Source organism: Mustela erminea, chromosome 10 (assembly GCF_009829155.1).
Source record: "Mustela erminea isolate mMusErm1 chromosome 10, mMusErm1.Pri, whole genome shotgun sequence".
In the NCBI taxonomy this organism is placed as follows: domain Eukaryota; kingdom Metazoa; phylum Chordata; class Mammalia; order Carnivora; family Mustelidae; genus Mustela; species Mustela erminea.
Window position 1 is genome coordinate 32,600,350 of NC_045623.1, and position 15,254 is coordinate 32,615,603.

Sequence of the window (15,254 nt, forward strand, 5' to 3'; positions counted from 1 at the left end):
TAAAAGATGCTTCCTATCAAACAAATAATATTTTATTACACTCACACGCACACACACACCCTTCAAATATACCATCCCAAATCTTTTTTTTTTTTTTTTCAAATTTTTATTTAAATTCTAGTTAGTTAACATACAGTGCAGTATTGGTTTCAGGAGTAGACTTCAGTGATTCATGACTTGCGTACAATACACAGTGCTCATGATAACAAGTGCTCTCCTTAATACCCATCACCCATGTAGCCCATCTCCTCCTACTTCCCTCCATCAACTCTCAGTTCTCTATCATTAAGAGTCTCGCTTGGTTTGTTTCCCTCTCTCTTTTTTCCCCACCCTTCCCACATGTTCATCTCTTTCATTCTCAAATTCCATATAGGAGTGAAATTATATGGTATTTGTCTTTCTCTGACTAACTTATTTCTCTTAGCATAATGCACTCTAGCTCCACGCACATCTTTGTAAATGACAAGGTTTCACTATTTTTGATGGCTGAGTGATATTTCATTGTGTGTGTTTGTGTGTGTGTGTATATACATACATATACCACATCTTCCTTGTCCATTCATCAGTCAGTGGACATTGGGACACTTTCTAGATTCTGGTTACTCTTGATAATGCTGCTATAAACATTGGGTTGCATGTACTCCTTCAAATCTATATTTTTCAACCATCCCAAATCTTGTGAATATTCCAGTTATATAATTCAGTTCTTATATGCAAATTCATATATCCCCCAAATAAAGATACATACTTACACCTTTAAATATAACATACATATCCTATCTGCACCTTTCTCAATATGTGACACAATGAAGGGGTCATAGATTTATACCCTACTAAGGTTTTTAGAACAAAATTTGGCTTTTTCAAAACAATCCAAATTTCAATTTTTCTGACTTCCTGTCAGACCATGTTATTAAATGATACAAACTAACATTCAGTTCAGAGACTATAGTTGCTAAATAATTGTTTCTAAATGTGCTTGAAAGTTCAGCACATACTTGAGTATCATAATATCAAATTATGGGGCCATATATAAAAACAGAAGTATGCACTTTAATTTACATAATATAACTAAAAATTATTTTCATGCTTCCTGTGTTTGAAAACATTCTTTTAGCAGTAGTTTCTCATCTATATAGTCAAATAGATAACATTTTGTAAAATTTAAGGAAAAATATTTTTGCTATTTTTAAGATATGACAATGTGAAAAATATACTTTTTTGACTGTAAAGTATTTAAAATTTTTTCAGGCCTATTCTTAATATATAAGATTTGGGCATTTAAACTTTTGATCCTTTAAATAGATTCTCAGTAAGAGGTATGAACTTTGTTTAATTTGAAAAAAATTGATTTGACATTAGTAAATTCATTTACAGTTGCTATGCCATTCTGAGTTGAAAATTTAAAATATTTGAAAAAACAAAATGATAAAAGAAATGCCTGAGCACTGTGGACTCCAATTCATTAGTGTTACCGTTTTCTTGATAAATAAATGACAAAATGGTAGTGTATTTGACAAAAAATTTAGAGAGGATGCTCTCTCATTTAAAGTCATAAAGTGAGGGTGCCTGGGTGGCTCAGTGGGTTAAGCCGCTGCCTTCGGCTCAGGTCATGGTCTCAGGGTCCTGGGATCGAGTCCCACATCGGGCTCTCTGCTCAGCAGGGAGCCTGCTTCCTCCTCTCTCTCTGCCTGCCTCTCTGCCTACTTGTGATCTCTCTCTGTCAAATAAATAAATGGAATCTTAAAAAAAAATAATAATAAAAAATAAAAATAAAAAAAAAATAAAAAAAAAATAAAGTCATAAAGTGCATAAATCTAATTAACATAAATCAGAACTGCAAAAGTCAAAGTAATATTCTTTTAGAAATATTAACCCCAGGAGTGCCTGGGTGGCTCAGTCATTTAACCTGTCTGACTCTTAATTTTGGCTCAGGTCATGATCTTGGGGTTGTGGTATCAAGTCCCAGAGTCGGGCTCCCCCTTCAGCATGGAGTCTGCTGGAGATTCTCACTTTCCCTCTCGTCTCTCTCTCCCTCCTCTCTAAAATAAAGAAATAAATCTTTAAAAAAAAAATATTAACTCCAGTAGCCTATACAGAGACCAATTACTTAAATTTATAATTAGGATGCAAGGCTAAGTGTGTCAGGTGTAATGTGCCTACTACTATCAATTTTTCTTTGATTTTTTAAAAAAAGATTTTATTTATTTATTTGACAGAGACAGCGAGAGCAGGAACATAAGCAGGGGGAGTGGGAGAGGGAAAGCAGGCTTTCCGCCCAGCAGGGAGCCCAGAACCCTGGGATCCCGACCTGAGCCAAAGGCAGGTGCTTAACCATTTGAGCCACCCAGGCATCCTCTTTGATTTTTTTTTGAAACAACTAACCCTTGCCCCACCAGCCATTACTGATCCTATTAAAGTAATTTTAAATATTTTCCTTAAATACAATTCTAGTTGACATTAATAAATTTATTTTACTTTAAATAATTAGAATTGGGGCTTTAAAGACATACAAATCTATATGTGACAGAACTATGAAAATATATGCCTTTCAGATTATTATAGTAATGGGAATATGGGATTTATTAACCTTAAATTATACCTAAGAGTACAGCTTAGGTCAGTTTTCTTTGAGAACCTAATTTTTCCAATTATCAATCTCTGTAATCTTATGTTTGTTAATAAGACAAAATCAGACAATTATCAGGATATGGGTAGTGGTGTAGGGATGGAAAAGCACTTATATAAGTACCATTTCTAACACCTTTAATGTTTTTGTCACTTAGGTAATTAATATCTGTTTGCTAATATTCTATAAACAAACTTGTATACAGTCTTCATTCCCAACAAGACTTGCCAACTCTGCCTTGAAATTTGCGAGTGTCTCCAGAATCTTTAAAATTCAACTGCCGGATGGTAGATAGTTTTCAACCACTGGGAATAAATGTGTATAATCATTGGACACCATCTTGTGGTGATGTTTAGAAATGCATCTATTAGGAGTTGGATTAAGGAACAAAGCAATTCCTTATCCCTTACTGCAAAACAACAACCTACAAGGCTTTTCCTCCTGACTTCCCACCCCCCAAATCCTTTGATTTCTTCCCTAAATAAATTAAATGCATTATTTGAGGGAGACAAGGTGGTTGAGAGATCAAGCTCTGGAATTAGACTACCTTAACTAGAATCTCAGATTTGCTATTTCTTATCTAGATAGTCTTGATTCTCTGGAATTAGACAGGGAGACAGAAAATAAAAGAGATAAAGGGAAATCTAGGAGTTTGGTAGCTGACTAATAAATGTTCCAGAAAGAGACAACAAACAAATCAGAAGAAATAATTTAAGAAAATTTTCTACACTTGGAGATATAGATCTGCATATCAAAAAGGCTTAGTCAGTGCTAGTTAGGATGAATGAAAGAATATCTACAAAGAAGGAATAATTGCAACATTTCAGAACATTGTGCATAAAGAGAAAATCATAAACACTTTCAAGGAACAAGAATTGAAATTTTGTTCATCTTTATCAGCAGCACTGGGTGTAGAAGACAATAGACTTAAAAGTCCAGGGGAAAATGATTTTCAACCCTGTGTTCTATACCCAGCCAAACTATTAAGTGTGAAAGTAAAGTAATCTTAATACATCCAAGGATTTAGAAAGTTGAACTCACACACAGCTTTTCTGAGGCAGTTGCTTGAGTATGAGCACAATATAACAAAGCAGTTAACCAAAAAAGAAGTCAAAGAATCCAAGAATAGTGGATTCACTCAAGAAGCTTAATGAAAGGAAATTCTGGAGGACAGTTGTAGGACAGGCCTACAATATGTTAGGAGGAGGATGGAGGGCTTAAGAAAGGAAGTAGTGATGAAGGGGGAGTAAATAGGTGGTGTCTCCATGTATTTATTTTTGTCTCTGAAATATTGAATACACTTAAAAGAAATTTAAGACTAAAAGAAAGGCAGCAAAACTTCAGGGAAAACAAGACAGCAGCTCAAGAAAGAAAAGTGCTCACTTGATTCAGTATTAAAGATATTTTTTCTTTCTGTCTAGCTCTCAAATCAGCCCATTCTCTGACTCTAGTAGTATCATCACTCTAGACTGAATTACCATCATTTTTTTGCCTGGACTCCTGTGGTAGCCTTTTTTTCAAACTGTGAATTTAATTATGTTCCTTCCTTGATTAAATCACTGTAGTGTCTCCTCCTAGGCCTTAGAATAAAAGATCCATTCATTAACATCCCTACTAGGTCACATGGTCAGTCAATTCCTAAGCAGCAGTGGGATGACAGTTGCTAGGTAGTCTTGTCTCACCTCCATAGAATTGGCTGGTTAAGGACACTAGAGACCTAAATGGACCTAGACAATTTATTACTTATGTGGACAGCAAAATAAGATCAGCATGTTACCAGTTGCTTGCATTCCTAATCCCACAGGTTAACACTGATCAGATAACACAATGGTGGACTGCTTTGTTTTTGAGGCATCAACTATAGGCTGCAATTAAGTGGTTTTATAGCCTGTATCTGTACCTTGGAAGAGGCAAGGTGGAAGGACCAGTGCCTTACCGGAACCAGAGGCAGATGAGAAACTGCTTCATGGCAGTCTCATGCAAGCTAAGGAAGCAGATGAGAAATGTCTTTTAGCACCACCTCATAAGACTGACTATCTTGACATGTCCCAAAGAGGTTCAGAGGGCATTCTATAAATAGTTAAGTCTTGGATATGGCCTATATAGAGACATGGAATTACCAGGGTTCCATGGTGGAGCCATTCTACAAATATAGCCTGACCACTCTCTACTAATCTCATCTTGTGTGCGTGCTCTCTCTTACTTGCTGAGTATTAATCACACTGACCTTCTTTCAATTTCTCCTATATGCCATGCTTTCCCTTATAGAGCTTTTGCATATGCCATGCTCTCTTTCTCCTCCCTCCTTGCCTTTTTAATTCCCATTCTTTCTTTTGTCCTCAACTCAGTTGAGTTAGGGAAGTTAGGGAAGCCTTCCAAGACATTCCTACCTAGGATGGTGCCTCCAATTATCATATATATAGCATTGTGTTCCTCTCCTTCATAGGATTCTAAACAATTTTAATTTTATAGTTACTTGCATAATCCTTAAGTAATAATAGAGATAATATATGCTCTAATATATTAGTTTATCACTTAATTTAGAAATGCCTTCACATACTTAATTTCATTTTATCTTTTCATCTCTATGAGGTGAACAAAACAGATACTGTTTTTAATCTGTTTTTTTACAGTTAAGAGCCCATATTAAAACTTATGTTTTCTTATTTTAGTTTAAGGTGCCCTGTACCTCACCATGTGTTTCTCATTTGAATATATAAGGCAGCATGCAGTGAGTAAAGAGGGACAAAGAAAATGCCCTAGGGGCTCAAAAAAGAGAAAAATCACTTCAGATGGGGTGATAAGAGTAGATCTCCATGGTAGAGGTACCATTTAAGTTGGTCTTGAAAGTCGATACGCTTCTGTAAGCAGCTTCTAAAACAAGAGGTAATATCAAAGTTATAATCATAGAATGTCTTGAGACGATTTGAATAATGGCAACCAAATATGTTTTGATGAATTAGGATTAGTATTTAGGGTACCAGAAAGGGAGGCTAGAATTACATTGTGGAGGACTTCAAATATGGAATTAATTTGCTGGCACAGGAAGTAACTAACATTTCTAGGTGGACAAATGATCTGACCAGAGTTGAACTTCAGGAGGACTAACTAAACAACAGCATGTATAATTAATTGTAATATGGTAGGACTTGACAAGGATACCAGGTAACTGAGAGATGAAATTTTGAACTGGAGCAAAACTTCTAACCAGTAATCCATGGCAAACCTTGCAAAATATATTGTTGAACCCTTTCATCTAAAGACCACTGGGAGCATACCTGTAGTTGAGGAAAGTTAAGTATTTTTGGACTTGTTACAGCAAAAGACCACAGCTCTGGTAGAGCTGTGGGTTATCTCAAGGGGTTGGGAAGAAATTATTTATAGGATTTTAGGTTGTGCTGGTGATTCTTAGCAGGGTTTAGGGAGAGCAGAGGTCAATTCTAGATTACATACTTTAAAAAAGGGAAGTATTAGATATTTTGGTGTATCTTATCTTAGATATGGGAAGATTATGGAAATAGTAGTCATTTGTGTTAGCCAGAAGAGGGGGATGTTTCGTTATTTTTGTGGTTCTTGAGTGTCCTTGTCTCAAGTTTCAGAGATAATTACACAGTAGTCTTATTTCGATCTTTACTACAGTCACAGAATGGCCTTACCTGAGTATTGTTTATATTCTACCAAAGTTGTTTATATTCACTTCGGAACACTGTGGTTTAGCCTGTCAGCTTTCAGCTGCCAGGGACCTTTCGTTACTTTATCACTACCCAATACATTGATCTGCTTGGCCCTTAAGGCATGTAGCCAGTTGCCTTATCCATTTACTCCAGGTGCTATACAAATATTATTATCTAAATGTGCCATGTCTTGAAAAGAGTTGACTGAGCAACAGCACTGAAAATGAAGAGTAAAAGACCAGAAAATGTTACAAAGGTTTTCAAAGCTCTTCACTCCCTCCAACATTTCTAGTTCACTTAAAATCTGTGCTCCAACAAAAGTCAAGTTATTTCTATTTCTACAGTCTGTGGTTTGCTGTCTTTGAATATTATGCCCTCTACCTGGACCATCTTCCCCTGGTCCCTTTCTCGTGTCCAGATCCTTTCTGTCAGTTCGGATGTCTCTTCCTTCCCTCTTGTTACTAAGATCAAGAAAAAGTCTACTTAAAATATTATAAATGAAGAATAAATTATATATTTGGATGTTCTAGCTTGGGGGGTCAAGCTGGAAGCAATCTTTTTCCTGTGAATTCATACAGAAAATTCCTTATACCCCCAAAACACATATTTCTAACATTTATTAAATATGTATGATGTCCTAAGTACTAGAAACTGTCACTGATACCATCAAAATGCTATTATGTTTGCTTCTTTCCAGGTTCTACTTTAAGTGTAAGTATAAAGCAGCAGAGAAGTTTCTTATTCTTACCTCATTCAAGATAAGAGCTACTTATATTTCTGGGTGCCTGGGTGGCTCAGATGGTTGAGTCTTCCTTCAGCTCAGGTCATGATCCTGGGGTTTTGGGATTGAGTCTCGCGTCAGGCTTCCTGCTCAGCGTGGAGTCTGTTTCTCCCTCTGCCTTTCTTGCTCTCTCTCTGTCTCTTGTGACTAAATAAATAAAATCTTTTAAAAAAGAGTTACTGATACTCTGTGATAATTGGCTCTGTTTATGTCAGGGAGGTAAAGAGAAGCTTATAGGTGGTTGACGCTCCTTGTGAGGAGCTGGGATTGGGCTAATAGCCCAGCAGGGACTAGCTGTTGTCAGAAGTATCATTTTAAAAATTACATATAAAATAGGCTAACATTTTGAAAAAGTGTGAAAACCATAACTTTTTGTACTCTGTAAAAGGAACTACAGTAAAAAATATGTTTGTTTTTCTTATATTAATTTAGGAATGACTGCTTGCAAAAAACCTGGGAATCGAGAATGTAATCATCACTGTAAAAATAAACATACATGTGGACATGACTGCTGTGAGTTCCATAAAAGAAGTTTATTTCAGGTTTTAAAAATTGAACAGTCTTTGAATAGTAATGACATCCTAATTACCTATGTATGATATATATATTATGCAGTTTATAACTCAAATAATTTTCTTTCTTTGTGGATAACATGAAAAAAATTAGATTAGAAATTATGGAGATCTACCCCCAAAACTTATAATATGGTATGTTAACTAAATTGAATTTAAATTAAAAAATTTTTAGAAAAAGAAGTTATGAAGAAATTTGGTTTTACATGAACACTACCTAAAGTTTAACCTAAAGAATTGAGAATTTCTTTTCTTAGGTAAAACTGGAGTTGCACAGAGGTCAGAAATGAAAGAGCCAACAATCTCTTCATATTTATCTGATTTAAGAAATAGGAATGCTGTTTCATCACTTCCTCCTGTTAAACGTCTCAAGGTTAGTTTTAAAACACTTTTTTTTTAAGGTTTTATTTATTTATTTGACAGACAGAGATCACAAGTAGGCAGAGAGGCAGGCAGAGATTGGAGGAAGCAGGCTCCCTGCTGAGCAGAGAGCCTGATGCAGGGCTTGATCCCAAGACCCTGAGATCATGACCTGAGCCGAAGGCAGGGGCTTAACTCTCTGAGCCACCCAGGTGCCCCTCAAGGTTAGTTTTAATTACATTTAGCCCTTGTTTTGTAATTTAAGGTATATGAATATTCCTTTATTCTATGTATCAGTTAGGTAGGTATCTGAAGTATATTTTAGTTACTTGAGGGCTTGCCTAGGGAGTATGGCCATTTTTAAAATATTGTTTCTAGAGAAAAGATATTATAGTTCTTTTTTTTTTAATTTTATTTGTTTATTTAAGAGAGAGAGAGGTACTAAGAGAGAGCACAACCACGGGGAGGGGCAGAGGCAGAGGGAGAAGCAGACTCCCTCCTGAGCAGGGAGCCCAATATGGGGCTCAATTCCAGGACCCTGGGATCATGACCTGACCTGAAAGCAGCCGCTTGACCAACCAAGTCACCCAGGTGCTCCAAAATATTGTAGTTCTTAATAATTAGTTTGTAAATCTACTTTTGGGACATAGTTCTACAGCCCCTTACTAGTTTTTTGTTTTTGTTTTTGTTTTTTTAAAAGATTTTACTTATTTATCTGACAGAGAGAGATCACAAGTAGGCAGAGAGAGAGAGAGAGAGAGAGGAGGAAGCAGGCTCCCCGCCAAGCAGAGAGCCCGATGCAGGACTCGATCCCAGGACTCTGGGATCATGACCCGAGCCGAAGGCAGAGGCTCAACCCACTGAGCCACCCAGGTGCCCTTGTTTTTTGTTTTTAAACCAAAGAAGAAGGAAATGGTGAGGGATATGTAGTTTGGCTTGGTTCGGCAATTAAAACTAGACACACTTGCTCTTTCCTGGTTCTATCTGTGCTGGAGTGGTATGGAAAGTCTAAAGTTGATTTTGATTCATGCACCTAGATGAGTACTGAGAAAGAGCCTCCTTTCCAAATCCTGAAATAATGGTTGTTTCTACTGGTTGATAGGCTGGTCACTAGCAGACTTATTCTAAGCCTACCTCATCATGTTCAGGGCAAAATAATTGATCAGGCCACAGAAAAGAGGTAGGAAAAGCCCTTTTCTAGAGCTTTAATAAGAATGAAGATTTTAAGTCATGCGGCTAAAATAAGGGGAATACTGGGAAATGGAGAGGCATGCATGTCGAAACAGCCACCATCTTCTCTGAGATACTAATTTTTTAGTAGCCCAAGTTTTTCCTTCCTCTCCCTTCCTTCCTTTCTTTTATCCTTTTTTCCTTATTTCCTTCTCCATTCCATATTATTCCCTCTTTCCTTCCATATTCATTTTTTTTTAAAGTTTATTTAATTGGGGCACCTGGGTGATCTGTTAAGTGTCTGACTCTGAATTTTGGCTAAGGTGATAATCTCAGGGTTGAGATGGAGCCCCTTGTTGGGCTTCACACTGGTTTAAGAGCCTGCTTAAAATTATATCTCTCCCTCACCCTATGCCCTTTCCCTCCCTTTCTCTCTTCCTCTTTTACTTTTTTTTTTTTTTATATTTATTTGACACAGAGAGAGAGAGCAAAAGCAGAAGGAGCAGCAGGCAGAGGGAGAGGGAGAAATAGGCTACCCACAGAACAGGGAGCCAGATGTGGGGCTTGATCCCAGGACCCTGGGATCATGACCTGAGCCAAAGACAGATGCCCAACTGACTAAGCCACCCTGGTGCCCCTCTCTCCCTCTCTCAAAAAGGAAAGTTATTATTTTTAGTAGTCTGTACACTCAAAGTAGGGCTCAAACTCACAACCCTGAGATCAGAAGTCTCACATTCTTCCAACTGAGTCAGCTGAGTGCCCTCCTTCCACATTCATTGAGCACAAACAATATGCTAAGTACTGTGACAGGTGCTAAGATACAGCAGTGAATAAGACAGTTTTAGTCCCAGTCCTCATAGAGCTTATAACTGAGTAAAGGATAAATAACTAAATAGGCTGGGGCACCTGGGTGGCTCAGTGGATTAAGCCGATGCCTTCAGCTCAGGTCATGATCTCAGGATCCTGGGATTGAGCCCCGCATCAGGCTCTCTGCTCGGCAGGAAGCCTGCTTCCCTTCCTCTCTCTCTCTGCCTGCCTCTCTGCCTACTTGTGATCTCTGTCTATCAAATAAAAATAAAAATTAAAAAAATAATAATAATAACTAAATAGGCTTTTTCAGTGATAGAGAATTCTGTGACAGAGGTGTAAGATAACTTGAAATTGGATAGAAAGTGAACTCAGTCCAGATTTGATAGGCGAAGAAAGGATTCCAAATAAATATGACTGAGACTTGAAGAATCTCTAGGCATAAGTCAGGTATGGAGAGATAGGCCCCAGAGTGGTGGTGGAGAAGGATAGAAGAGTATTCCAGACATAGAAAATATGAAGTGGTCCAGAACTGAGAAAGAGAGACATCTTTTAAAACATTGGTTATACAGTGTATCTGAAGTTAAGTCACAAGTAAGGGAGTAGTGAGAGATGAGGCTGAAGAGGTAAGTAAGAGCTAGATAATGAAGGTATTTTTGCTATTTTAAAGATTTGGACCTTATCATGAAAGTATTGGGAGGCCACTGAAGAGTTTTAATGAGTGACATGATCAGAATTGCAAAATTAGCAAGACAGGAAACAACATGTGTTGGAGGGGATGTGGAGAAAGGGGAACCCTCTTACACTGTTGGTGGGAATGCAAGTTGGTGCAGCCTCTTTGGAGAACAGTGTGGAGATTCCTCAAGAAATTAAAAATGGAACTTCCCTATGACCCTGCAATTGCACTCCTGGGTATTTACCCCAAAGATACAGATGTAGTGAAAAGAAGGGCCATCTGTACTCCAATGTTTATAGCAGCAATGGCCACGGTCGCCAAATTGTGGAAAGAACCAAGATGCCCTTCAACGGACGAATGGGTAAGGAAGATGTGGTCCATATACACTATGGAGTATTATGCCTCCATCAGAAAGGATGAATACCCAACTTTTGTAGCAACATGGATGGGACTGGAAGAGATTATGCTGAGTGAAATAAGTCAAGCAGACAGAGTCAATTATCATATGGTTTCACTTATTTGTGGAGCATATCAAATTGCATGGAGGACATGGGAAATTGGAAGGGGAGGTAAACCATGAGAGACTATGGACTCTGAAAAACAATCTGAGGGTTTTGAAGGGGCGGGAGGTGGGATGTTGGGGTACCAGGTGGTGGGTATTATAGAGGGCATGGATTGCATGGAGCACTGGGTGTTGTGCAAAAATAATGAATACTGTTATGCTGAAAATAAATAAAAAATAAATTTAAAAAAAAAGAATTGCATTTTCTAAATTTCACTATGGTTGCAATGTAGAGAATGGATTAGAAGATGATAGAAAAGGAACATAGGGACTCATTAGGTGGGTTTTGCAATAATCCAGGCAAGATAATGGTTTAGTTTAATAGTAGCAGTAGCAGTAGAAAGAAGTGGCTAGGTTTAAGACATTTTTCAGAGATAGAATCAACTACCCTGGGATTTAATTGCTTATGACGGGTGAAGTAAAAGGAATAAATATGATGACCAGCTTTCTTGATTGAGCAAGTAGGAAAAAAGTGAGGCCTCACCAGAATGGAAACTCCAAAGGAAAAGCAAGTGTGGAGAAGTAAATACACAGTAAGTTCAATCTGGAAAACACTGAATTTCGAAGCCTGCAAGATATCTAGGTAAAGATGTTCTACAGAGAGTTGGATTAACTCTTCAAAAATCAGGGAAAGGAGCTGAGTTAGAAATATATATTTTGAGAGTCATTCACTTGTAAATGATAATTGAAGCCATGGAAGTAAATTAGATCTTTAGAAATGTGTAAAGAGAGAAGAGAAGAAGGAGGCCTAGTAAAGAACCTGAAGAATATCAACATTTAAGAAGTCCCTGAGAAGATTTGATTTGAGAACTAGCCTGAGTTTCTCATAATCCATTGGTTTTGGGACTTTGTATACCAGCAAGAGTTTTGCTGTTTGGCTTATCTGTTAAAAAGTGCTGCTGTGAAATTGACAGTTGAACTTTTTTTTTTTCATTAATAGATGCAAATGAATAAGTCTCAAAGTGTGGACCTTAAAGAATTTTGTTTTACTCCAAAGCCTTCTCTCCCCAGTATATCAAGGTACAAATATAATGTTAATATCCAAAGTAGAATAATCATCATAAACTCTTTGCTTTTCCAAATAACCATTTATTCAGGGAAAGGTGAACACTGACTACATTCAAATCATAGTAATCATTTAGTTCCATAATGAAGTAATGACATCATAAGAGTTTGGTTATCTAAATTTATTTAGAACTCTGCAGTTAGAGAATACTTTAACATTCACTGAATCATCTCTTTCCTGGGAAACTACCTTTCCTATATGTCATGCCCTCAGGCCTTCTCTGCTTTCTAAATTTAACAGGTCACAAAAGTATACTTTATTTTTTTTTAAGATTTTTTTTTTTTTTTTTTTTAGTTTGACACACAGAGATCACAAGTTGGCAGAGAGGCAGATAGAGAAAGAAGCAGGCTCCCTGCCAAGCAGAGAGCCCGATGCGGGGCTCGATCCCAGGAACCCCAGGACCCCAGGATCATGACCTGAGCTGAAGGCAGAGGCTTTAACCGACTGAGCCTCTCAGGCTCAGCCACTCAGGCGCTCCACAAAAGTATACTTTAAAAAGAAAAATCATGTTGCTGTACAAAATATAATCTTATACATTTAGGGGCCCACTCTATATTAATAACACTTAATATTTATTAAAATGATTTAAATTTTAAAATTCCACATTTTATATTATCTCTTTTAGCCTTAACCACGTCCTGCCTCATAAAATGAGGTATTTCTATCCTATTTTATAGATAAAATAACCGCAGTTCATATTCCTAGTTATTAAGCAGAAGGCTCTAGGTGATTCCTCAGCTTTCTTTTCCTGTATCATGATGGCTGGAAGGCAATAATATATGTCATTTTCCTTCCAGATAAGGGTATTCTGTATGCAGGGATGACATTTACTATACGTAATAAACAGTACAGAACAGCCACTGACCAATCAGAACAGATGCCAACACTACTTCTAGAGATCCTAGCTTTTATTATCTAATTGAAAGTTGCATTAGCAATAGATTTTTAAGGCTATACACAGATGGCAGAAATCTACATATCTGGGTCATGAAAGATGACTAAGTATCTTGCTTCCAATAAACACCTATTTTTTACTCTTTAATACCCAGGCTAATGCAGCTTATCATAGAAGTGTTGAGAAGATCAACCATTTCTTTTTTATTTATATGCATAAGTGGTTTTCAAGTTCAGATTAATTTTAATATTTAACATTTAATGGTTTTATTTATCTTTATAAAGGTCAGAGTGTTTAAACATACCTGAATTGTCTATAATGGAGCAGAGGGATCAACATGAAATCTGTGCAGAATTTCAACAAGAACCATCAGAATATCAAGATAAAGGTGAGTTACCATTGTTATTACCTTGAAAGAGAAGTTGGTTTATCATTACTTCAGAATGACAATGTTATTGAAAAACCAGCATCTGAGATTACTCATTATTAACTTACTTATTTTTCTCTTGGGTTATTGGTCCAATTTCAAATTCTTAAGTCTGTTGTTTCAGATGGACTTGCTATGTTTGTTATAGATTTTTTTAAAAAGTCTCTTCTCTACGTTGTGTTGACTATTTTTATTTAAAGATAATATGAGGAAAAACAGAAAATAAGAGACCTCAAGATACACAAAGTATTAAAATGCTGAACTATTTCTTTTATATGTCTTTAAAATTATTTAAAATAATATTATGTTTATAAAATTAGTCCAGTTTTATAAAATAGCTGTGTGAACTTGGAAAAATTACTTAACTTCTTTAGGTCTTAGTCTTATCTTTAAAATTAGGGGATTAATTTAGGTGAACTTTAATACCTCTCCAGTTTCTAAACCTAAGATTCTTACAGTTTCTCTGATAATATGAGAATATAACTTAATTTGTGGGCTATAGCTCATATGTAATCTAGATTTGCTTTTTTTCTGTGTCACTCATGAAATTAATAAGATAAAGCATATAGTTCTTCAACACTGGGACCAATTCATCATTACTCTGGATCCTATTATTAATAGCATCATTTGTCTGGGTCATGCCATCAATAACCAGTCTGTTAAAATGTGTGAGAAATAATCCTGGCCGTAGAATTGTTTGTTTCTGTTGCTATATGTAGAAATGGTAAACTTGAGGTTTTCCACAAATAATTTTATGTGTGTGACCTTAGCATCTATTGGTATTCTTTCCTTCATTCTGTCACTAGCCATAATTTAAGATCTTAAGTAGGCAAGGGTTGGAGTGCCCACCACCTCTTAGGCGCAAATAAAAATAAGAAAAGTCCCCCAATCTTAGAGTATCAGAGAATTAATCCAACTTGCTCGAAGTCTAATATCATTACAATGTGGGGAGAAGTGTTACATTGTCGACTTCTTAATTTTTATCTCTCTTCAACCTGTAGCCATCTAACTTACTCTTTGTTCTGCTGCTCTATTCCCTGCCCTTCTACATACCACAGTTTATTCCTCTGATTACTTTCAAGCTTTTTTTTTTTAAAGATTTTATTTATTTGAGAGAGAGAAACAGAGATAGCAAGAGAGAGCACTAGTGGGGAGGAGGGAAGCAGGCTCCCTACTGAGCAGGGAGCCCAATAGGGAGCTTAATACAGGGGTCAATGCAGGGCTGGATCCCAGCCCAGGACCCTGGGATCATGACCTAATCTGAAGGGTAGACCTTAACCAACTGAGCCACCCAAGCACCCCCTTTGATGCTATTTGTGCATAGTTTTCTTACTTTTCTTTCTTTCCTATCCCCTACCAAACCCAGTTATATTATGATATTAAAGTTTCATCTAGATACTTTAACCCCCAATAATAATTGTATCCATGTTTTACTAAAAATGGGCCACATTTTTTTTTTTAAAGAAGAAGGTGTGTAGTGTAGTAGGTAAATTCACAGGATCTAGAATAATCTGTTTAGGATGCCTAGCTGGCTCAATTAGTAGAGCATGTGACTCTTGATCTCGGGGTTTTGAGTTCGAGACCCATGTTGGGCTGGGAGGTTACTAAAAGAAAAAGTGCTTAGAATAATCTGTC

At 36.8% G+C, this 15,254-nt stretch overlaps 1 protein-coding gene across 19 annotated transcripts in view; it reads left to right on the forward strand.

Moving 5' to 3' along the window:
- HFM1 (helicase for meiosis 1) overlaps positions 1 to 15,254 on the forward strand; it is a 125,123-nt gene that overhangs the window by 96,131 nt on the left and 13,738 nt on the right. For 17 of the 19 annotated variants that reach the window (XM_032361674.1, XM_032361669.1, XM_032361663.1 and 14 more), the window contains 4 exons: positions 7,517 to 7,597; positions 7,914 to 8,029; positions 12,172 to 12,251; positions 13,477 to 13,580. In XM_032361674.1, coding sequence (XP_032217565.1) covers positions 7,517 to 7,597; positions 7,914 to 8,029; positions 12,172 to 12,251; positions 13,477 to 13,580 — 381 coding nt within the window. Of the gene's footprint in view, positions 1 to 7,000; positions 7,015 to 7,516; positions 7,598 to 7,913; positions 8,030 to 12,171; positions 12,252 to 13,476; positions 13,581 to 15,254 lie in introns of those variants that run through there. The other 2 variants (XM_032361680.1, XM_032361683.1) reach the window with 2 other exon arrangements.